Source organism: Lontra canadensis, unplaced genomic scaffold, assembly GCF_010015895.1.
Source record: "Lontra canadensis isolate GAN:19392208 unplaced genomic scaffold, GSC_riverotter_1.0 scaffold1, whole genome shotgun sequence".
In the NCBI taxonomy this organism is placed as follows: Eukaryota; Metazoa; Chordata; class Mammalia; order Carnivora; family Mustelidae; genus Lontra; species Lontra canadensis.
In genome coordinates this window covers 18,076,491-18,099,525 of record NW_022630995.1, presented here as the reverse complement: position 1 = coordinate 18,099,525, position 23,035 = coordinate 18,076,491, and the positions used below count along the sequence as shown (strand labels likewise).

The 23,035-nt window shown below is 35.0% G+C and overlaps 1 protein-coding gene across 1 annotated transcript in view; it reads left to right on the top strand.

The window, feature by feature from the left end:
* The window catches only part of ADGRL3 (adhesion G protein-coupled receptor L3), a 792,227-nt gene that overhangs the window by 377,926 nt on the left and 391,266 nt on the right, over positions 1–23,035 (top strand). Inside the window, exon 5 of the mRNA XM_032849431.1 lies at positions 6,313–6,526. Within this exon, the coding sequence (XP_032705322.1) occupies positions 6,313–6,526 (214 nt within the window). The remainder of the gene's footprint in view (positions 1–6,312; positions 6,527–23,035) is intronic.

The window sequence follows — 23,035 nt, the reverse complement described above, 5'->3', positions numbered from 1 at the left end:
ACTATCTTATTTATTGCTCTACTTCCCAAATTTATAAAGATTTCTTTTCTGAGTCATTAACCTGTATTCAACTTCTTACCAGATTTTTTTCATGAAAGTATAGCCAGTTGCTTATGCTTATTTTTACTACCCTCCCTTTTACCTTTCAAGTTCAGCCAATCACCAAGTCATGCAATTTTTTTTTGTTCCTAAATATAGATCAAAAATGTTCCCTGTCACTGTTCATTTAAAGCAATTATTTTGTCCTTACTGCTAAATTTGTCTTCTATTTTACATTCTTTAAAAAAAAAATCCTTTAGTGGATTTAATTTTACTTAAATAGACAGGCTTTGGGTTAAAGTACAAAGGTTAAGGGAATGGAAAATAAACACAAATATAAGCCATTTTGCTAATATTTTTGTATTCACAACAAATAAACGTATAGAGCAGGCTGAAGATTTCAGTCTCTGCTAAATGGAGATTAGGCTACAGGCTTTATTTTTTGAGTGTATTTTTGAATATGTGGAGTAACTCTTGGAAAAATGAGGTTTGAACAGGGCATTGAAGGCTTGGCCCAAGGAGATAGGTGCACAGGTACACACGTGCGTGCACACACCTGCTTGATTCCTCTGTCCTGTAGTTAAGTTTCCTTACCCTCAAAGCAGTGATAAGTGGTAGTCAGGTTAGTCAGTTTATTATTCCTTGAAGAGATGCCCAGAGCCCCTCTCTGTGTGACTCCACGGCGCGCTTCTCCAACATTTCTTCAGTGGCCACTGATATTCCGACTTCTGCATTCATTCTCTCTACAGATGCTCCCTGCACTACTTCATGCCCTCCGCATGGTTTTAGTCTGTATTCTGCTCTTGAGTCCAACTGAGAGTTGAAGACTTATTTATTTATTTGAGAGAAAGGGAGAGAATGTGGCGGGGGAGCGATGGAAAGAGAGCGCAGGCACTCTGCAGGAGGGGCAGAGGCAAAGGGAGAGAGAATCTCAAGCAGACTCTATGCAGAGCCAGGAGCCACACTCAAGGCTCCATGTCACCACTCTGAGATCACAACCTGAGCTCAAAACAAGAGTCCCAAGCTTAACCAGCTGGGCCCCCCAGGTGCCCCAACAGTTGAACATTTTTAAATGTTCAATGTCTATCCTGACTCCTTAAACTCAACATGATCAAAATGTAATACATTATACTGTGTTATGCTCTCAACCCACTGAGTGTAGCTGCTTGCCTCTGTGTCTGTGTTTATTGTTATTCTTATTGATATCCATTGTTTTAAAATCAGTATCCCAACCGCCACTCCCTTCGTTGAAAGCTCCCTTCAGTGCCCTAAGGTTATCCTAGCAATTCTCTGAGCCCTGTCCTTGGGGTCCACAAAGAATCATGTGGCTTGTGTTTGGTCACCAGCGTTTAGCCCCTGCCTCCACCCCCACCTCACATCCCTAGGCTGGTATCTTTGTTGTTATCATCCATAATTCACCAAGGACTTTAGGCATTTTGAGTCAATTGTCACCAAGCAGCTTAAAACAGTAGAGCAGAGAGCCCCAAGAAGGTCGAGAAGAAGTTTTAACAACCGACTGGCTGAGGCCTCAGAAAAGAAAACATGAAAGTGATTTGTGCTGACACAAGTGCGTGAGAACAGTGTTATTTAATCCCTGGTCAGGAACACTTTTCGTTAGGTGTGTGCTTGCCGTGGAACTGGGCATTTGTGGAGGTTTGGCCTATCCGTAGTAGTGAAGCTTCATTTCATCAAAGCCTCCTCGGTCCCATGGACAGTGGGTAGTTCCCTAGTGTGGCATCCTACCCGGTTATCAGATTTTACATCTGAAGGTTTTTCCAATTTATTCAGCTAATACCCATTACACATCTAATGTTATACTCTGTTCCTGGTTATAGCAGATTAACTCATGGTATAAGAGTGAGTTCAAGGGCCACTGGGTGGCTCACTGGGTTAAAGCCTCTGCCTTCAGCTCAGATCATGATCCCAGGATCCTGGGATCCAGCCCCACGTCAGGCTCTCTGCTTGGCAGGGAGCCTGCTTCCTCCTGTCTCTTTGCCTGCCTCTCTGCCTGTTTGTGATCTCTGTCTGTCAAATGAATGAATAAAATCTTAAAAAAAAAAAAAAAAGTGAATTCAAGAATATGCCTTCTTTGCCCCAAATTATTTTCCCACAGCTGCTTCCCAAAGCCCAAGGCAATATTCCCCAAGTACAATATGTAATAGACAATTCTATGGACTATCCTGCATTTGTATTGTTAACATTTCCCATGTCTTGGTTTTTTTCTCTACTAAGCAAAATCTCTCCATTGTTAGCAGGATAACGGAATGGTTAAAACAAAACAAAACAAAAACTTTTAACTTAAGCATATTTTTTTCCATTGGACTTTGGTCGCTGATTAAAGCATTTAGCAATATAATTAAAAGTAATTTAAATAGCTAATTAGATAATGTTATAGTTTCCAGTAATACATTCCTTTAAACAAAACATCCATCATTTAGGAGTGCAATTTATCACTGGGTTACTGATACAAATGCAATTATATGTTAAATGGAAGAAAGCATCCACAAATCAACTCAGGCTCTCTGTAAAAATTGCCAAATACATAACTTTTGTGTAATTCTTACAGGGTCAAAGAGATACATGGAAAATTTTGGCCTCCACATTTTAGTTGGCTTTGAAACTGTCTAGTGTCTGGTTCTAAATCATATTTTTGACAGTTAAGAACCAGAATAAAGCTTTCCCTGTGTATACCTTTTGACAAAACTTGACTGATGCATTTAATTAAGCAAATTGTCCACTTAGTCAAACAAATGCTGTAAGTGTATGATTTGCTTATTTGTTTTGTTTTCTTCTTAAATTAACTCATTTTTTAACGTAATTTAACTTAATTGTTTAAGTTAAAATATAGCCAGATCAATTCAATGTTTGGAAGCACTTTCAATGTTATTTTTAAAAATAGTTATACCAAAGTTAAGAAACAAATTGCCTTTTAGCAAATGTTAAAAAATGTCCTGGAAAATTCTGATTTGGAAAACCTTTTATTAAAACCGAAAATAAAAACCAAATCAACAAAAACAACCTCTGTAATTCCATACCTAGGTCATGAAACTGGATCCCCAAATTGGAATACTTTTATTATTCAGCGATTCCATTACTTAAAATACTAAATACATTATGAAAATATCTTTATCCTTGAAAATGAAAACTGAAATCTCACTTTTTTTTTTTAGAAACCTCATTTTTTTTTAAAGATTTTATTTATTTATTTGACAGGTAGAGATCACAAGTAGGCAGAGAGGCAGGTAGAGAGAGAGGAGGAAGCAGGCTCCGTGCTGAGCAGAGAGCCCGATGCGGGGCTCAATCCCAGGACCTGGGACCATGACCTGAGCCGAAGGCAGAGGCTTTAACCCACTGAGCCACCCAGGCGCCCCTAGAAGTCTCATTATTAAAAAGAACTTCATGTTTAGGGGCACCTGGGTGGCTCAGTGGGTGAAAGCCTCTGCCTTCGGCTCAGGTCATGGTCCCAGGTCCTGGGATTGAGCCCCGCATCGGGCTCTCTGCTCAGCAGAGAGTCTGTTTCCTCCTCTCTCTCTGCCTGCTTCTCTGCCTACTTGTGATCTCTGTCTGTCAAATAAATAAATAAAATCTTTAAAAAAAAAAAAAAAAGAACTTCATGTTTAAACAACCACCTAATTTCAGAATGATAGATAAATAAGGATATTTTATTTTACGAAAAATATAAATGAATATTTCAGAAATTCAGTGTCTCTCTATTGTGGGAATACCCTGTCAAAATGTTGACTCAAGAGCAAACTAAAAATCATGTTACAACCAACCTCTAATTATGTTAACTCTCTGATGAATGATATGGATGCGCTAGATTCTTCTGTGTGTATATGTGTGTGTGGGAGAGAGACAGAGCAAACAAGATGTTGAATAACATCCAGCATGGAATACTTGAATGTGCTGTTCGTGGACTCTTACGGGACCTGCTCGGAAGTTGTGCATGCAGTGTATGGTTCAGTTGTAGCTTTTCCGAAACATTGTAGAAATGAGGTGAAAACTAGTATCATTCTTAATTTTTGAAATAATCGTATGGTTTCACAAACCAAATCAATTTATCTTTTTAAAGGTTATCTATTTTTTGAGACAGAAAGTGAGCTAGAGAGCATGAGCAGGGGCAGAGGGAGAGGGAGAAGCAGACTCCCTACTGAGAAGAGACCCAAGGTGGGGCTCGATTCCAGGACTCAAGTATAGTGAGCTGAGCCCAAGGTGATGCTTAACCAACTGAGGCACCCCGGCGCCCCCCAAATCAATATTTATGTTAAGTTTCAAGTGAAAATATTTATAGCAACAAAATTTCTTTCTCTACCTCCTCTCTATTTTCACTTCATTGTTTCTCCTCCCTTCTTTTATTTTCACATTTTATGCTTTGTAAAAAAGTCACAAGAAAAGTTGCATATATTTATTTAAATTCATATTTTATATATCTACACATTAGTGAGTTAAATATTAATACATATTTATAGCTTTCATGTGTGTATCTCTATAATTATTCCTATTTGTGGAAATCAACTTAGTAGATGATTGGTAAACATAATTTAGAATTTTAGTTTTATGCTTTTAAAAGAAAACTTGAGTTTTTACAGTTAAACATTTGACTTTCTTCCTACTGATTATGTTCACACTCTTGGAGTGGGAAACATAAATTTGACATGAAATGATGGGTAATTCCCTGTGTAAAAATGAGATATATATGGATGTTCAGCAAACATCTAAAATCAACAAACTAAAAGAACATATTTGCCACAAATATAAAGTACCAGTTTTAAAAAAATTTTCTTATTAAACAAAGAACTTTTACAATAGTGAACCATGTATAAATGTAAGCAAGCAATTCATAAATAAAACAAATGTGAAAGGCTGATGAACATGAAAATATATTCCATTGTACAAATAGAACACTGAAAAATTTGTAAGAAGGATATTGTATCACTATTTGTCTACTACATTAGCAAAATTTAAGGGAATTGGTAATACGTTGTTTTGAAATGAAAGGTGCTATTGGTAGAGCTATACCTATTTAAGTTTTTTAGATATCTAGTTGTTGATTTTTGCCAAGCTTGAAATATATTTTCCCTTTGGTCCATCAGTTTCATTTATAAAAATATACTATAAAATATATTTGGTTTTCTAAAATATTTTAGCTATGGTACACAAATATTTTTATACTTCCTTACAGTACTATGACAAAAACACATGGACATTCCCAAATGCTCATCAACGTAAGATATATTATATAAGGTTTATAGGTATATAAAAGGCAGCCATTAAAAATGAGGACTACAATACAGAAATGAAAAGACATGTTCATTAAAGGAATAAATAAAATAAATCAAGGTATCAAACAACATGTGTAGTGTAATACTAACTGAATGAACTATAAAGAAGGGTAGGAGGAAACATAAAATGTCTATTTGTTTTTCTATAGACAATTCTAATAGGAGGGTCACCACAATGCTAACTGGTTATCTCTTGACGGTGGGGGAGAGTGTATGGAGAGAGCTGAAGGAAAATTTAATTTTTCTCCATATAAATCTCTATTTTCCTAAAGAACACTTATTATCAGTATAATTACATTATAAAGTATACTGATTATGTTAATTAATACTGAAAAATGAAACCATGTTTTAAAATGAAAATAGAATCCTTAAGATTATATAAATTCAACAAAAATGTGATTTTGTTGGATGACTCAGTGGTTAACCTTTGGCTCTTGTCATGATCCCAGTGTCCTGGGATGGCACCCTGCCTGGGGCTCCCTGCTCAGTGGGGAGGCTGTGTCTCCCTATCCCTCTGGTGTTCCCCTGCTTGTGCTTTCTCTCTGTCTCCCTCTTCCTCTGTCAAATAAATAAATAAAATCTTTTTTAAAAATGCAATTTTTGGTAATAGTTTCTATAAAACAAAATGAAACAAGGCACACACAGTACCCCTGCGGTTTTCCTGAGAATCTCTACGCACTCAATAATATTTCTACATAGACTTTACCTCATATACCAGCCAAAGTTTTAGAAAATCTGAGTGTTCTTTTTCTTTTATTTATAAGAAAACTGTGTTAGGTAAGGTTTTATGAAATAGCTATTACTCTGAGATTTTTAAAGATCTTGTAAATTTACTAAAGTGAAAAATATTCTATTTTAATTAAAATTGTTAATTGCAACTAGTTTGTTTTTTGGTATTAGTTTATCCCAAACACTGGAAAAGCAAACACATGTACTTTTCCTTCGTATGTAATAAAGATGACTTAATAGTTCTTCCTCCTCCTTCCGGTAGCTTTCAGCCGTGCCCCAATTCCGATGGCTGTGGTCCGCAGAGAGCTCTCCTGTGAGAGCTACCCCATAGAGCTCCGCTGTCCAGGAACAGATGTCATCATGATAGAAAGTGCCAACTATGGAAGGACTGATGACAAAATTTGTGACTCTGACCCTGCTCAGATGGAGAACATACGATGCTATCTGCCAGATGCCTATAAGATTATGTCTCAAAGGTATGATACTTCTAATATTCTTTTTTGTGTGTACATTTCGTATAAATTCTTAACCATGAGTCTGTGTGGCATACTGAGCATAGGTAAGAACACAAATAGCATTATATATTTTAGAATAATTTGAGCTACTTTTTCAATTTAACTGGTTTCCCATATCACTAAAATGCTAGCATTAGAGATTGCAAATGGCATTTGGAAATTATTAAAATTTATTAGATTATTATTAAGTTTGATGATGTACTCTGACTTCTCTAGAACTGGGCTCAATAGCTAAAAAACTAAATTTATTTTTCACAGTTTCCAAAACAGACTTTTGTAATTTTCTCCACAAATTGCAGAAAAATTATTTTACTGCTAATAAATATTTTCTGTCAGTGTATGAAAAAAATAAAAGTTAATAGATAATTTTTATAACCATTAATCAAAGTGTAATAAAAGACTATTGATTAATGATTATTTGGCCTTGAAAAACAATGAAAAACTATTATTTTGTTATCTAGTATATAATGTAATTCATTTAAGCTATTCAAAATATTACTATATTCAAATAATATAACATAAGTTATCATATAATATCACTGGATAAAGAAAAGAAGTTCTTCAATTCTAACAAAACTGGTCAATGGGAATCCATACTATGGAAGGTTTAAATTATACTAAGATTTCTTGATAAATTAGCTAAATATTTTATATGTATATCTCTCTTAAATATTTGTTCAATATTACTATGATTTCTTAGAAATTAGTAAAGTCATTCATTTACTATAAGCCTTCATATTTTCTGACTAAATATGCTCACAAAGTAATTTTAAAATAATGAATAAATTACTTATTTAGTAAATTATTTTTTTCAGTAGGATTTCTATTTAGCCAGTTATTTTCTTCTATTATTTAAGGAGTCCTTAAAATATAGGGGAAATCATGGCATATGTAAAAATCAACAAAGTCAAGTATATAAAACAAGAACCATAGTTCTCAAGGCTTATCTTTCTAGTGCTTGAGAAAGCCTGCATTATTTTTAGCTTTTTGTCTAAAATTCTGATGACTAAAATGCTGATATATATCTTTGTGCATGATTAATATATTGATAGTATCTTCTTTTTATAAATAATTGTATAAATTATTACTAGAAATTATAACATGCCCAGTTTTTGATGATCAAAACATCTGTAGTATACTTGAAGGATGATGGTCTCTCTGGGCAAATCTGAGAGCTTTTGTTTGTCTATTTCTAAAATGCTAACTCATGCTATGGTGAATATTAATGAGAAATAAGGTTTTTATATTGGGGATTCCATGTGATAGAAGTTTGGTAGCATTTGGTTCTTCTTGTATGTCTCTTTCATTGTTACATCTCATTTTGTGTCTCTTCTTGTTACACATTTGACATGCCTCCAACTATGGTTAAATTCTCTGATGTTATGCCAAAAAAAATCTAATTAATTCATGATCTGTAGGTGTTATAATGGTGTCTGTCCTGAGTGGTTTTCCATGTGGAGTATGAATGAGCATTAAGACTAAATGGTTATTTTATTTTATTTATTTCTGCCAGACCCAACAGATAAAAAAATAGATTCTTTGAATCCATTTGAGGTGTGAGCTGAGGAGGAAATTCTGCTTTTCTGTGATTAGCTTTTCATTTTAAATGTGGCAGAACCATTAACTTTAGTAGCTCTTTGATCTCTTTATGATTTTCATTGAAATTGTTTTAATCCTCTTATTGATATTATTAATGGCTCCCAAAATAAGCCCTTAATCTTATAATTATTGCAAAAAATAGTTACAATGGATCCTCTCAAGCTGCTGAATTATATGGGATGTGTCTGTAAAGTGACAAATCTGAAGAGTAAAATTGCTTTAAGCACCCTGAGTGAATCATTTGTGGAAGCCCCCTGGTGGTTTCTCAAGTAAGAATTGTCAGCTCAAATAACTGTGGTTAATTCTGCATGGAGGCGAATTCCTTGGTTGTATTTGGACTGCTAAATATACTACATTTATACTTGCCCAAATTAAATGCTTTTGACTCTTAGAAGAAATCAGGTTCCATCTTGTAAATTCCCAAGAGATGAGATGGCCACGTCTGCTTCAGCTGCTTTATAATTAATGAACTTTCACTGTTTTGCCAGTGACAGCATATTAAATAATGCTAATAATTTCTAATTATGATGTGGATGTATCATAATAATAACAATACGGAGAGCTTCAATGATCCATTTGAATTTAGATTATAATGGGGAAACTTTTCTAAGAGATATTTAGATAGTTACTGTTTTCACTCATTTAAAGTTCTAGAAATACATTGTATCAGTGTCTACACATTTTTAAGTGTGTCTCTGGATCGGAGAATTATATTACAAAATACAAAATGTTTTCGTGTATCCTTGTATAACCTTGTTAAACAGCCTTTGTAACTCACTTCACCCTCATAAATTAGATGTGTCATAGGCAAGGACAGACATGAAATAGTTTTCATGTAGATGTTTGAATACACATTGAACAAATACATAAATAAAACTGTATAATAAAATGTTAGTTTTGTATGAAAAACTGGGGACTTGCATCAAAAGGGGATGGCACGTAATGTCCATATTTTTCCCCAGTAGAACTTTGCCGTCTGAAACCTTCTCTAGAGGAACCAGACCCTTCACTGTCTGGTGGATGACACCTCGTTTTCTCAAATCCAAGTGTATTCTGTTGCCATTTTGCCCGCATCCCCTCTGGAAGTTCTGTGCTTTTCTTCTTTCGTTATCCTACTAGAAGACTTATTAAAATGTCAGAACACATTTCCTTATCCTTCTCAGAACTTCTGTTTTCACTCCCTTGTTATCGTCTGCATCCTTCTTTATTGCCCCTAAACATTACTGCACCCGCATTATCACACCCCAGAGACGTCTTGTCTAAAGTAAATTGTCGGCTTCTAGAGGGCAGACCTTCTGTTGATTTTACCTAAAACTACTTTCTGATGTTTAATGGTGTGTGAATAAATAACTAAATGTGCTCTCTGATGGTGTCATGCCACTTAAAATCTTAATTCTAGTATCTGAGTGATTTTTGCTCTTTTTCTATTTTACATTGACACGTTTCAGAGATTTGAAAAATGGTACATAGAGCTTTAGAACCTAAATGTGAAAAATGACTGTTGGCAACTGATAACTGCAAAAATTTTACATTTTGAATGCAGCTGAGGTTTTGCGTTATCTTCAGCTATTAATGGAAATATTTCCATTTTTAACTCCACCAACACTTGAAATTCCGCAACGTGCAGTGCCCCGTGACAACTTTGGAGTTTGGTGGATGAATAAGCCAGGCATGGTTCCTGCCCACACACCTATAGCTTTTTGGCAGATAATACACAAACAGCTAGATTATTTGCTCAGTGTTTTATTTTTACATCATTTATGTTTATTGAGGAGTTGAAAAAAAGGAGGAAAGCTCTTTTGGCCAGATAATATTAAAGAGTCTTCCCTGGAAGGGAAGGTTCAGCTGGTCCTTCCTTGAAGGATGGCAACATTGGTGGAACCAGAAGAGAAAAAAGTGATACTAGATTTATAATATATTAGATATATAAGATATATTTGGCTTATAAGGCACCCAAAAGAGCATGAGGGGACAGATTCCCTTCAATGACCCCTCACCCAACCTCTTCTGCCATGGCTTCCAAAGCTTATTGGTGCCTGCTCTGCACTATCTAGTCTCTCCAAAGCCTCTTTGAAATGTGCCACTTCCTGAGGCCAGCACCCCACCAACCTCCACACAGACTGAGTTCACATGCTCTTAAGAAACCTCTATAAATTGATGATAAACTAGCTTCATGCTCTCCCTGTTGTCAGTACAAAGTCCTGTTGGAGTTCTTCTTAGTAGTTGGACAAAAACTCCATCTACATGTGGGAAGTTTGAGTATCGTATGATTTCCTCATACCATCTTTTTGGACACATATTTTAAATATGTGGTGTAATAGTATTACTTTATGTGGAATTGCTTCTATTATTCAAATTGAAAAGGCATTTGTGAACAGGTATATATGTATGTGTATATAGTATACATTTATTGAGGTATAATACACATTCGGAAAATTGCACATATCATAAATATCTACAACTCAGTGGATTTTCACAAACCAAGCTCTGGTTAATACATAGAACATTAACAGCATCTCAGAGGTATTCCATTAAACTCTGCACCAGCCATACTCCACCCCGCCCCAAGTTTTATTGCTGTTGAGCTTCTAATACCTTGTTTTGCCCATTTTACAATTTAAATATATGAATTCATATAGCATATGTTTTTTGGTGTCTGGCTTCTCTCATTCATTACATTCATTTATATATATAATATTGTTGAGACATTTATATATCATGTATCATATATCATATTTTATATGTCATATAACATATATATCGTATAATCCACTCACTTGAAGTATAATGATATTTTAAGTAAATTTGCCAGTTTACCAAGTGATGCAACATCACCATAAATCAGTTTTAGAATATTTCCATCACCACATTAAGATCCTGATGCCCATTACTGGTAACACCCCATCTCCTTCCCACACTACACAATGATAAATACATTTTCTGTGTATATGTCTATTCTTAATGCATTGTTTTAAGCTAACAATTGAATGTTTTAAAAAGATTTTATTTATTTATTTGACAGGCAGAGATCACAAGTAGGCAGAGAGGTTGGGGGGGCGGGAATCAGGCTTCCTGCTGAGCAGAAAGCCCGATGTGGGGCTTGATCCCAGGACCCTGGGATCATGACCTGAGCCCAAGGCAAAGGCTTTAACCTACTGAGCTACCCAGGCGCCCAAAAGTGAATTTTTTTTTTTAAAGGTTTTATTTATTTATTTGATAGAGATCACAAGTAGGCAGAGAGGCAGGCAGAGAGAGAGGAGGAAGCAGGCTCTCTGCCGAGCAGAGACCCCGATGCAGGGCTCGATCCCAGGACTCTGGGATCATGACCTGAGCCAAAGGCAGAGGCTTAACCCACTGAGCCACCCAGGCGCCCCCCAAAAGTGAATTTTTAAAATCAGATTAGATTTAGTGGGGATTTCAGTGGGTACAGTATCAAAGAAATAGCAGTTATTTCTGGAAACATGGATATAAATATGTTTCTTGCGTCTTGAATTCTTTTGGAATCAAAGATCATAATCTAGACATTTAACAAATGCACTCTTTAGAGTTTTCTGTCAAGTAGAGATGTTAAATATGTAAAGTAAGATGATTTTTTTCTATTTAAATGAGTGATCTGAGTTTTACTTTTAACTTCTACCAGCATTTTATCAAGGTTACATTGTCATATGTCCTTAGTCACAGTGGGAACATGCAAAAAAAGAGAGTGGGGGAAGGAGTGAGGAAGGGAAGAAAGCAGAAAGAAAGTTGTTTCTCACTCTTCTGGAAAAGTTAGATTTCAGTTTATATCGGTACCACTACAGGGGATTTTACAGCTGACAAAAAGATCTTGGTTTTTGTTGTATTCAATCCCAGTGAGGTTAAGAATTCTTACAACAGCTGTCAAAGAAGAAATGTCAGTGGCAGTTTCTGTGTGTACATAACTGAATAAATGTGCTGCAATAACTGTGCGCATATATATATATATATATATATATATATATATATGAGTTTTTCAATTTGAGTATTCTCCTTCATTCCTTTAATAGAATTATTACATTGTGTCTTGTGTTTCTCATGAATTATAACAGATCAAAAATAATCCCTCATATCAGGGATTTTCCATTGAATGCTTGTTCTATGCAGTAAAAAGAACAGATGGGCATAGAAACTATAATATATAACTCTTTGCCTTAAGAATTACCCTTTGTGTGCATGTTTATTAAGGAAAAAAGGAAACGAAATGAAAGAAGGAAGGAAGATAAATCCCATTATCAAATCTGAAATGTAGAGAATATGGAGAAGCTGGGAATTTCCTGTCTGGAAGACATTTACCTCTTTGTTAATATATCAGCCATTTCAATTCTGAGAACATATTTGGTAATGTCTTACTGAAATGCTTGCAGTATTGCTTGCTATTCATTTAAGTTTGAATGAAATTATGTTACGTATGTGTGCTTTGAAACTTAAGAATTTAGTAAGTGATTAAACTATTTCAGGATAGGTTGGGATAAAAGCTAAAGGGAATTGTGTTGGCTGTCTCTTCCAGACCTTGGGGAATATTAACTCTTCATGCAGCCGTTCTCAAAGTACGGTTCTTGGAAATTTGAAATTCCTGAGTTCTTTCCAGGGATTCCACAAGGTCAAAACTATTTTCATAATAATTCTAACTTATTGTTTGCCTTTTTCATTGTATTAGATATAGCCACTGATTGTGCAAAAGCAATGGTAGGTAAATCTGATGCCATCTTAGCAGAGACCAAGACAGTAGAAATAATGTACTTTTAAAAATTTCTCAGTTTTAAGTTCTGACATGGTGCATAATAACATAACTTACATAAACTGATAATCTTTGAGAATCTTATTTATATTAAGAGTTAAAGAGGTCACGAGACAAAAGGGTAGAAGAATTGATGTTTTAGCAAATATATTTTTTTCATTTCTGCTTATGGCTGAGCATTAGTTATGTTTGTCTTCATTCTTTTATGTTGCATAATACTGAGTTTTAAAATCATCTGGAGTTTTTTTCATGAGTGAATTATTATTTTTATTGAAGTATAGTTGACATACAATATTGTATTAGTTTCAGGTATACAACAGGGTGACTCAACAATTATATATGTTATGAAATGCTCACCACGGTAAGCATACTTACCATCTGTCACCATTCAAAGTCATCACAGTATTGTTGACTGTATCCCCTAAGCTCATTTGATTTATAAAATCTAAGAATCACTTTTTTTTTTTTTTTTCATTTATAGTGAATGATCACATTAGCTGTTTCCCCATCTCCAGTTTTTTAGGTACTTTTACACTTTGTGGTCAGTCTGTAGAGCTTGACATCTTGTGGAAAATGTTTAAAAGATATCACCAAGGAAAGAAAGATAGTTTTCTGAAAAGGGGAGGTAAAATTTTCTCTTTATCTATACAGGATAAAAACACTGTAGTAATCAACTTCAGTATAGCTTAAATTCATATGGAAAAGGACAAAGCAGGTTATGAACATCAATTCTGTCACTGGTTAAATTGGATACCACAGGACTCTGGAAGAGTATAAATTCTGATGAGATTTAACAGACATTCAGAATAATACCTCAGTTGCTCTGACATTACAGTGATTTTAAAGATTGCTAAGGCTACCAGGGTGTGGATCTCAAAATATTTTTACTGCCTTTTATGTTTCATTTTACTGATGAGGAGGCTGAGGTACATGGTGTTTAAGAAATTCACTTAAAATTACTTGCTATATGATGGTATAAATGTGACTGCTCCTTTTGGCTACAAAGCCCATGATTTTTTTTTTTTTTAGCCTTTTTTTTTTCCTTCTCAGACACATTTTAAAAATATTTAAAAATATTTAAAAATAATTTTTGTTATCAGAAAGATTCTTTTCATTTCTTAGTACATTATAAAAAGTAAGATTCAAATCCATACATAAAATATATATAGTTCAACTAATCATTTGTTGGTTAAAGAAGAGTAAAGTTTTAATAAGAAACCAACCTTATAAAATTGATCAATATAGCCACTGAGTTACATTTTTAGGAAAATATCCTTTCCTTGCCTTCTGATTATTTAGGCATTTTACCTCTAGCTGTAGTTTTAATATTCAGGGTATAATATGCTTGTATAAATAGGAAATATATTGTTGTTATTGGTAATAATAATACCTATTTACATTTGTTGTGTGCTTCTTATTTGCCATAAACTCTGGTAAAGAATTCACCTTTCATTAGTTCATTAATTCCTCCCCATAACACTAAGCAATACCTGTTGTTATCATTCCCATTGTACCAATGTGGTAGTTAAAACACATAGGAATTTACTTGCTGAAGAATTTAAGTCAGTACACTGTCTTATTTGAGAGTTTTAAGACTTTGTTCATTATAGCAAGGGTGATAAAATGATAAGGTATTTAAAATGCTTAAGAATTATGCTCTTGATCATGATCATGAAGGTGAGAAAAGAAACTCATTTTTTTCTCATGAAAACATTCAACCAAATATTGGATTGGTTTGGCTCAGGTTTTATCCATATCCAATTACAGCCAGATGAAAATTTTTATTATTGAAGTTTTTGGTAGAAATAATTTAATTATTGTGAATCTGAAGGTCTCGAGACTCTCAGCTTCTTTTTTATTTGAATCAATTGTGTTTATGAAGTGCTTTAGGTAATTTAATGCTTCTTGGAAAAACAAGCATTGCCAGGACAGAGCTGATTGTATAACTAATACTAAATATTTCAACTCTATTTTATGAGCAAGATTTTTTTGAGAACTTCCCATAAGCCAGACAATGTTCTAAGCACTTTATATGAATTAACACATTTAATTCTTCCCTTACTCCTGTGTAATGGATGCTGTTGTCATTCTTCAGTAATGGTGGAATTAAGGCGCACAGAGTTTAATTAACATTCAAAAGTTACATGGTATCTCCAAAGCTGAAATGTTAACCTAGGCAGTCCTGCTCTAAAATCCATGATAACTATTGCAATCCATTGCCTTGTGTGCTCTGTCTAAAATGTGCACTATTTTTTTTTATAAAAGAGACTGAGCTATAAAACAAGTGTGAACCAGTCCCTGTTACTGAAAAGAAAATATACATGTGTCTATATGTCTGTGTGTGTGTACAGGTTCATCCCCCACACACATGCGCTATTAGTCGTTGCCTATCTTTTTTGCATACAAATAATGAAAACATGTCATGGAGCTTATTAAATGATATGACATTTATTTATTTTCTGCCTTAGGTTAAATTTTCAGGCAAAAACACTTGAGTACTTGTGAAGAAATATTTAATTTAAAAAAAAACTATGAAATAAGATTTTGCTTTTAACATTTTGGACTTTGTGGCAACACAGTTATCTATAGCAATACTTCAGTAAAAATAAAAACAAACCTTGGTTATGATGGGGAATAAGTTGAAATTTACATGGAATATGAAAATAAAATAAAATGGATGTCAATATGTAAATTATGGAACAGGGAAGGCTCATGAGTTAGAAACTAAATACATCACGTGAGTACTTTGAAATAATTGTAAATGAGAAAATGTATCATGCCAGACTTTCTTAATTAAACTTGAATATAAGTAAAGAATGCTTTAAAATTTCTAATGTTTATATAATGAGATTTTAGATGGCGTAAATGTTCAGAAAGCTTTTGCTAATAAGTTATATAGATGAAAGTGGATCTTTATTTGTACTGCATTATAGTAACTTTGTTTTATTGTATGAGTCTATTCTTATTTGGGATTTTTTAAATTTTTCATATCTTGTAAAAATTCAATTGTACTAAAAGCATTGCTAATTTTTTCTCCATGAATATTCTACTAGCCATAAGCTTTAGTTGATTCATTTTTTCTTTGTTATTTTAAAATATTACCCAATATAGCCAAATATGAAAAAAAATGCTACCAAGTATACCAAGTATAGTTAGAAAATCATTCTGTGTAATACATTTTGAATCTTCCCATTATGTGCTGATATGAAAGTACTTTAACTCTGTGAGAAATGTTATTTCCCAAGTTGTTGGGGAATAACTATTATCCTAATATTTGTCAAATGAAAAAGAGCCCTAATTGGTGCTGGTTTCCATAAAATTCGATATTTACTTTATCACATGTACATCAGGAAGATATGTAAATCATATTTATTTGTAATTAGGTTTACTAAGTAGCAAAAGCAAAATATGTTTTTCTGCGTATGGGCTGATTTCAATAGATAAATATATGTATGTGTGTTTTGGCTTGAAAAGACTTGAAGTCTTTCCAAAATACTAGTACCCGTAACTGTTGGTTCTATCAACCTTACGGAAATAAACATTTGGAGCTGTTTCTTGGACGTATTAGTGTATTGAGAAAGTAAATGCTTGGTGAAGAAAAGAAGTCTGCAGGAATACCACAGTATAAAAGAACATATACTTTAGAAGCTGTAAAAAAATAAGAAGACAGGGGTGTTACAAAAGGAAGAAACTGGATAACTATAGGTTTGAATGTGAGATGATATTTAACTGAAGAGAATCTTTTCAGCTAGAATTATTTACATTGTCGATTTATTCAGAAACACTTTGATGTTCCCAAACCTTTACCACCAATCACCTAAACAACTCAGGACATTTTACATTTAATTAATATACTTCTGAAGACTTGAATTCATTTCTCAAATATACTATACTCATGATATGTAAAAGGTTCATGACAGTCCTCTACCAATATGAGCATCTTATTATTAAAAGTAGTATTCCAATATTATCTCCTAATTTAGTAACATTTACTTATTTGTTTCATGATAATAGGTGTTTTTGCTTTATTTTCAGAATTATACCCATGAAGCCCACCAAAGCCTGGCTATAGGCAACATCACTGAATGTGATATATATGACCTATGTGTTTCTGATATATGTTATATCTATACATTTTTAGCTTATATAAAAAATTTTTCTGTTTTTCTCTAAACAAACCAGAAATATTTTTTTCTTCTCATTACGGTATAACAATACCTATGACCAGTTTGATCACTGACAAACTTCTAGAATGTGGGACTTATTTCTCTGCAGGTATTTTAGAAATTAGAGTCAGAAAAAATGTACTTCTTTTTCACAAATTAGTCTCTGCAAAATTTATCATAATAAAAGGCCCTTCACCTTTCCAAGGAATTCAAGTAGATCATCCTTGCCTGAGGAGATATAATTCTGAATTACTTTCCAACTTGAGTTCAAAAGAAATTGTAGAGTCCTTCAAATGACTTTACATTTAATTATTTCCTCCAATAGCATTTCCCTGCTGTGACATAATAAAAAAAAAATTCTACAACGATAACAACAAACATTATGTGTATTACAATATTTCACTGAAAGTTATAGAAGTGGAAAGGAATATATTAATAAAAGCATGGCAAGCCCACATGGATATTAGAGTGGGCTATGAGCCTCTTGCAAACTAGCAGAAAATGTGTCTCAGTGCAAGTTGTGAAGTAGAAACACATATCTACAATGTTACACATTAGTGCACACAAAGGAAAAGATCATTCTTGAAGTGATGCAGCTGGATGCGTATGGGATAGCTGTAATTGCATTATAAAAGCATGTCAGCAGCAAATGATAAAAAGAAGCTGCACCATAAATCTTCACTCCTAGATTTTTTAGTCGGCTGTATCACAATTTCTTACAGAAAGTGACTGAAGGAAATGTTGTTTTGATGGTGATAACATGAACTCAACATATCCTTAGAGGGGCAGCTCTGCAAGTAGTATGTCAACACTGCTGACATACTTGTGTACACACACACGCGCACACACGCGCACACAGACAAATAGAAGAAACTTAACTTTTGAGATGTAAGTGTATATGGTACTTATGATGTGTATTTCTAGGATGCAGATTAATTTCAAGGAAAATACTGTATATATTTACCCAGGAATCTGATAGTTAAATATTATCTGATGGTTCAAGTTTTCAGTTTTACTTTTTCTCTCATTTGTTAAGAAATAAAGGGATATGTTTATTATCCATTTATGTTATTCTTTTATTTAAAAATATTTTTATTTGTGGGGTACCTCGGTGGTTCTGTTGGTTAAAAGTTCCACTTTTTTTTTTTTTAAGATTTTTTTAATTTTACAGAGATCACAAGTAGGCAGAGAGAGAGGGGGAAGCAGGCTCCCTGCTGAGCAAAGAGCCCGATGTGTGGCTCGATCCCAGGACCCTGGGATCATGACCTGAGCCGAAGGCAGAAGCTTTAACCCACTGAGCCACTCAGGCGCCCCAAGAGTCCCACTCTTGACTTGAGCTCAGGGTGTGATCTCGGGGTCATGGGATCGAGCCCTGTGTCAGACTCCATGCTCAGCAGGGACTCTGCTTGAGATTTTCTCTCCTTCTCCTTCTGCTCCTTACCCCACATGAGAGATTTTATTTCTGGGTAAAGAGCTCTGGTTCTGGGAAAAACTTTAATGCACATCAAGGTTACCTTTGAAACTTGGAGTGTGTTTTTTGTTTTTTGTTTTTTTTCTTTTTTTTTTGGCTGGGGTTGGGGAGCTTTCATTTCTTTAACTTCTAGAACCTTAAGTCTCATTTCTGTAGTATGTACAGCCTCTTTTTTCTACCCAACTCCTTGGGCTTCATAGCCCTAAGTAAGAATGCCATCACTTTCTTATTTTAAAATTATCTTTGGACCTAAGAATGATTCTGATCTCAGGCAAAGCACATGCCTAAAAATGAAGAAAGAATGCTCACCAAAGGTACTGCTGTATGTTCTTGATAAAATGAAAGAAATAGTTGCTGGGAAGATAATCAAAACTCTCCATTCCCTCATCCAAAGTTAATGTGGTATTTTATGTGAAAGATCAGAAAAGGGTTTACCCATCAATAGAAATTACCATGCTAGGCATAATACTGTATATTACACATATAACCAGTGCTATTGCCATTTCTTCAAAGTGTTTGCTTTCTGCTTAGGAGTTCATCTACACCGAAGCAAAAGGCTGAATTTTGAGCTATGAAAATGTCACTTAAGAATGTGGCTTAGGAATGTTTCCACAGATCATTCCTTTAGATTTGGTATTGAATAATCAAATTTTGTAGATTTTCTCTATTCTATAGAGAAAAGATTTTGAGTAGGAAAGGTCAAATGATAATCTTCTTAGATTTTTAGAGGAAAGGGTCTCATCCTTATGAATTTTGTCTCCAGTGTCATTTCACTCTGCCGATGTTGAAAACATCTTGATAGACCACATAAGGAACAGTCACCCACATACTGTTTACATTAGTAATTAACAGAGAATTTTAAGAGAGATTATAGGCAATGTCACCACTTCAACATTTTCCTCTTAATGAAATAACCAGCACAGTGGGAAGCCAGCTGCATTTTTAAACCCAGCAGGGGAAACTGTGGAAAAGAAACTATTAAGTGTCAGAGGGAGAAGTGTTTGAATACAGAGTTTGCCACCAGTGAAAATGATAAGAAGTACTCTTAATAGGAAATGCTTCTTGGATAATCCAATCTCGGAGTTTAGAAAATTTCAGGATTATTTCCAAGTATACGTTACCACACATTTTCTAGCACAGCTGGACACTGTGTAGGCTAAGAAGCCACAAAACCTCAGTAGGATCAGGATTCTTCTTGCCTTGGGAAGACCCTCCTCCATAAGACTAGAACACAAATTATTTAAATATATTCTTTTACATGTACTTATTGATTTTGGAATAATGTACTCATCTGTCAGCATTCAGAATATTTTCGGAAAGAAAAAAAACAAAATAGCAGGAACAGCAGCTCTTTGGAACTCTAAGCTTACTAACTCCCTTTCCTCTCACTTATTTGTTTGTTCATTTATTTTTGCCTTTTTTCCCTTCTGGCATTCAGTTAGTTTAATGGCACTAATGGCTAAGAATGATTCCAATCCCAGTTAAAGTACATTCCTAAAAATGCGAGAAGAATGCTTACCAAAAGTAAATCTGTATATTCCTGACAGAAAAAGAGATAAAGAGATGCTGGGGAGATAGTGAAATCTCTCCATCCCCTACTGTTCATGCTGAATATCACAAAATGGTTTGCCTTTTACTACAAATAACAATGCCAATTGAAGACTCAGAGTCTGAGAATTTTTTTTAAATTTTTTAAATTTTTTAATAAACATATAATATATTGTTAGCCCCAGGGGTACAGGTCTATGAATCGCCAGATTTATACACTTTGCAGCACTCACCATAGCACATACCCTCCCCAGTGTCCATAACCCCACCACCCTCTTTCTACCCCCCTCCCCCCGGCAAACCTCAGTTTGTTTTGTGAGATTAAGAGTCTCTTATGGTTTGTCTCCCTCCCAATCCCATCTTGTTTCATTTATCCTCTTCCTACCCCCCAAACCCCCCATGTTGCATCTCCACTTCCTCATATCAGGGAGATCATATGATAGTTGTCTTTCTCCGATTGACTTCTTTCGCTAGCATGATACCCTCTAGTTCCATCCACGTCGTCGCAATGACAAGATTTCATTTCTTTTGATGGCTGCATAGTATTCCATTGTATATATACCACTTTTTTATCCATTCATCTGTTGATGGGCATCTAGGTTCTTTCCAGAATCTCAGAATTTTTGAAGTCTCTGTAGCCAAAGCCCTGACAAAAACCAAACCAAACCAGAGAAGACAAACATTTTTCCCACATGGCGGTGCTTCAATTTCGAAAGAAAGAAAACCGGTGCCTCAGTTTCAATTTTTGGGCGAGTAGAGCTCGAACACCTGATGCCACGGGATCTGACAGAGATTCTGCATGAAAGAAGTGGTGTTTGGCACTACTTAAATTTGAATTCAAATTTTAATTTTGTTACAAGCTTTGAGTCTCAGTCCTTTGCAAATTCTCCCTGTCTTTCCAGAACTGGGCTGTGGAAACTCACCTGGAAGGGTTGGCTGGTGCTCCCCGCTGAGTGTGCTCAGGCACATCTGATCCCAGACCCAGATGCCTCCCTGACATTGCACCTGCCGTCCACTCCAGGTGGTCGAGGTCAAGCTAATGAAAGAAGTTGGATCTGTGATCCTGGACCAGCCTTTGTAACAACACGGCTTTTAAAATTAATTTTTTAATCAATAGTATTTTCTCTTTGAATAAAATGTTCAAAAGGTAAAAAGAGAAGCACCATCACAGTTTGCCCATGGAAGGAAATAACCATGAATTCGATGCTGATTTTTTCCAGCTCTTTTAATATTGTGTATTATGTGGGAGCACACAAAAAAGTCTTAAAGCAATGTAAAATCTCAAATGATCCTTTTTTCCCTTTCCTCTAGCTCAAATTGAACTTTGAAACTCGATAAAACAATTCCATATGTTCTACTATAAAAGTAATGGCTGCAATTTTACAGAGTCCTAACATCTTTTGTTTGTTTACACATAGTAAATGAACCATTGTTAGATATCACACAGAACATGGTATGATTCATTTCAAACAAAAAAAAAAAAAAAGTACATATTGCTTTTAGCAGTAACCAAACACTTTAAAACTATTTTCCATTTCAGTATGAATAAAAAAATAAAAAAGTATATTAGAAACACATGAGCTCTATGAATCTACAAAAGAATTAGAAAATACTCATTGTCAGAAGTAACGACCATGCACCAAAATGGAAATTAATTATTCCATTTTTTAGGAAGTCTTTAAACTTGTCTTACTGTGAAAAGACAAGGAAGGAGAGAGTTAGATAGTAGACCCAAGTTGTTAGCCTTGTTACTTAGAAGCTAGAACGGTAGAAGGGTAATGGAGTCTTCTTCACCCTGATGAAAGGAAAGAAAAGGTTGGTGTGTATAGGGTGAGGCCAGATGGGCAACTTCCTTTTGCCTGTGTGCAGCTGGCCTGGAATGCGTGTTCACAAGAGCTAGTCTTTGGCCTGTGCCTTGTCATCCTTCACCATTTGCCATTTCCTCTACAAGAAATTTTAATTCACTTTGATGTCAGGCTGAAGTAAACAACCTGTAGGGTGTGTGTATATGTTACCAAAAAGGTAAAGCGACCCATGCCAAACCAAACACAAATTACTTGGATCATCTGTTACTTGAGTAATCAGATGGTCACAGAAGATTGGGACAAGAAACTACAGTTTGGGGGGGGGAGGGGCGCAATTCAGTTCCTTCTACCACTGGAATGGAATTTTGTCCTGACTTTCCTCTTATTTTTTGCCTTAACTTTGTGACGCTTGCTCTTTTTTTTTTTTTTTTCCCAATTATTTATTTGATAGAGAGAGATCACAAGTAGGCAGAGAGGCAGGCAGAGAGAGAGGGGGTAGCAGGCTCCCCGCCGAGCAGAGAGCCTGATGCGGGGCTGGATCCCAGGACCCTGAGATGATGACCTGAGCTGAAGGTCGAGGCTTAACCCACTGAGCCATGCAGGTGCCCCCTGACTCTTGCTTTTGCTCTCTACGGCAACTTGCTTTGATTGTAAAACATAATTAGGAATGAAGTATCCTTCAAAGTGGAGGGGGAAAAAAAGAAAAGACAAGAAAAAGAGGGAGTACTTTTTTGCAGAATTTGGATCTTTGAAAAATCTTTTTTAACTTTTTATGGATAAGCATTTGAGTAAAGAAGACCATTGATTTATTTTGTGAGAGAGAACTTGACATTTCATCAGGAATACCAATAGCAAGGGGCACCTGGGTGGCTCAGTGGGTTGAAGCCTCTGCCTTCGACTCAGGTCATGATCTCATTTTGGTTTGGGATTGAGCACTGCATCTCAGGTTTGGGATTGAGCACTGCATCGGGCTCTCTGCTCAGCAGGAAGACTGCTTCCTCCTCTCTCTCTGCCTACTTGTGATCTCTGTCTCTGTCAAATAAATAAATAAAATCTTTAAAAAAAAACGAAATTCTAATAGCAAGTAAGTGTCTGCAACAATACTGATTGCGTGGTGAGGCATAC